This window comes from Cyprinodon variegatus, unplaced genomic scaffold, assembly GCF_000732505.1.
Source record: "Cyprinodon variegatus isolate N-32 unplaced genomic scaffold, C_variegatus-1.0 Scaffold183, whole genome shotgun sequence".
NCBI classification, from domain to species: Eukaryota; Metazoa; Chordata; class Actinopteri; order Cyprinodontiformes; family Cyprinodontidae; genus Cyprinodon; species Cyprinodon variegatus.
This window is the reverse complement of record NW_015150636.1, coordinates 934,059-935,155: the sequence shown is the minus strand read 5'-3', so window position 1 is coordinate 935,155 and position 1,097 is coordinate 934,059. Positions and strand designations below refer to the sequence as shown.

General features: G+C 43.2%; 1 protein-coding gene across 1 annotated transcript in view; it reads right to left on the bottom strand.

Annotated features, from left to right (window-relative positions):
- The window catches only part of LOC107087414 (collagen alpha-1(XII) chain-like), a 177,562-nt gene that overhangs the window by 106,219 nt on the left and 70,246 nt on the right, over positions 1-1,097 (bottom strand). The window contains 1 exon segment of the mRNA XM_015378984.1: positions 105-368. Coding sequence (XP_015234470.1) covers positions 105-368 — 264 coding nt within the window.

Below are 1,097 nucleotides of genomic sequence, written 5' to 3'. Positions count from 1 at the left end.
AGTGTCTGAGATGGACATATCTTTATAGAGTCTCAAGTGGCTATGTCTCTAAAGTGTCTCATATGAGTATGTCTCTGTGCAGGTTGAATCATGGACCAACGTACGTGTCGTTCCTACTCCTTGCCTTGGTTTTCCTTCCCCGCGCTTGTAGATGGGCAGAACAGTGATGCTGTAGGAGGTTAAAGGCTGCAGGCGCTTCAGGATGGTAGAGGTGGTCCTTCCTGGGATCTTCAGGACCACCTCCTTGCCTCCATCAGTAGGAACGTACTTTAGACGGTAGTTGACCACATCTCCTGGAGCTGGAGTCCATGAAGCTCTCATGGTTCGCTCCGTCTCATCGGACACTGTCACGGAAGCAGCTGAAGAAGCTGGAGACAGAAACACCACATATCATCTTTTATCGGTTTATTGTAAACATCAAAGTCAAACAGTCGACGTAAACTAACTTTATCTGACATAACACCCCATACCTCACCGGCAGCTTCAGCCAAATCCAAACGGACACACGTTGGGAGAATTTCCGGGGGCAATCCTCACAAAAGAATGTTAAAAACATTTCCCTGAAACAGCTGAAGCCCGACGAGGCTAAATGAACGTGCTGTGATGCATCTGAAGGTGATTAAAAAGCTCTGCAGGGGAACTGTGATGCACGTAAAGTTAATAGTCCCTGAGTAAACTTTCTAACTACCTCATTCATTCTGTAAGGGTTTTATTGCTCAGAGAATTAGGCTTTAAACTTTTTATTGTATGGCTGAAAAAACCTTTAAGGTGCAGATCTACTCCAGCATGTTTCAATGTATCCACACCCGCATCATCACCCCACCCACACCAGGTCACTACAACCACATCACTACTATTAAACTGCGTTATTACACAAATCTCAAGTCGCGACATGCAGACTGTATCATTATATCAACACACTTTACTACAACCAATATTAGTGCACAAATACCACTTAACAACATAAACAAAGTATTGCTACACAAACACCAAGTCGCTACTTAAACATTATGTCACAAAGATTCACCTTTACTCCAAATGTGAGACAATGCAAAAACCAAACCACCAGAGACACAATATAACCACAAAATTATACA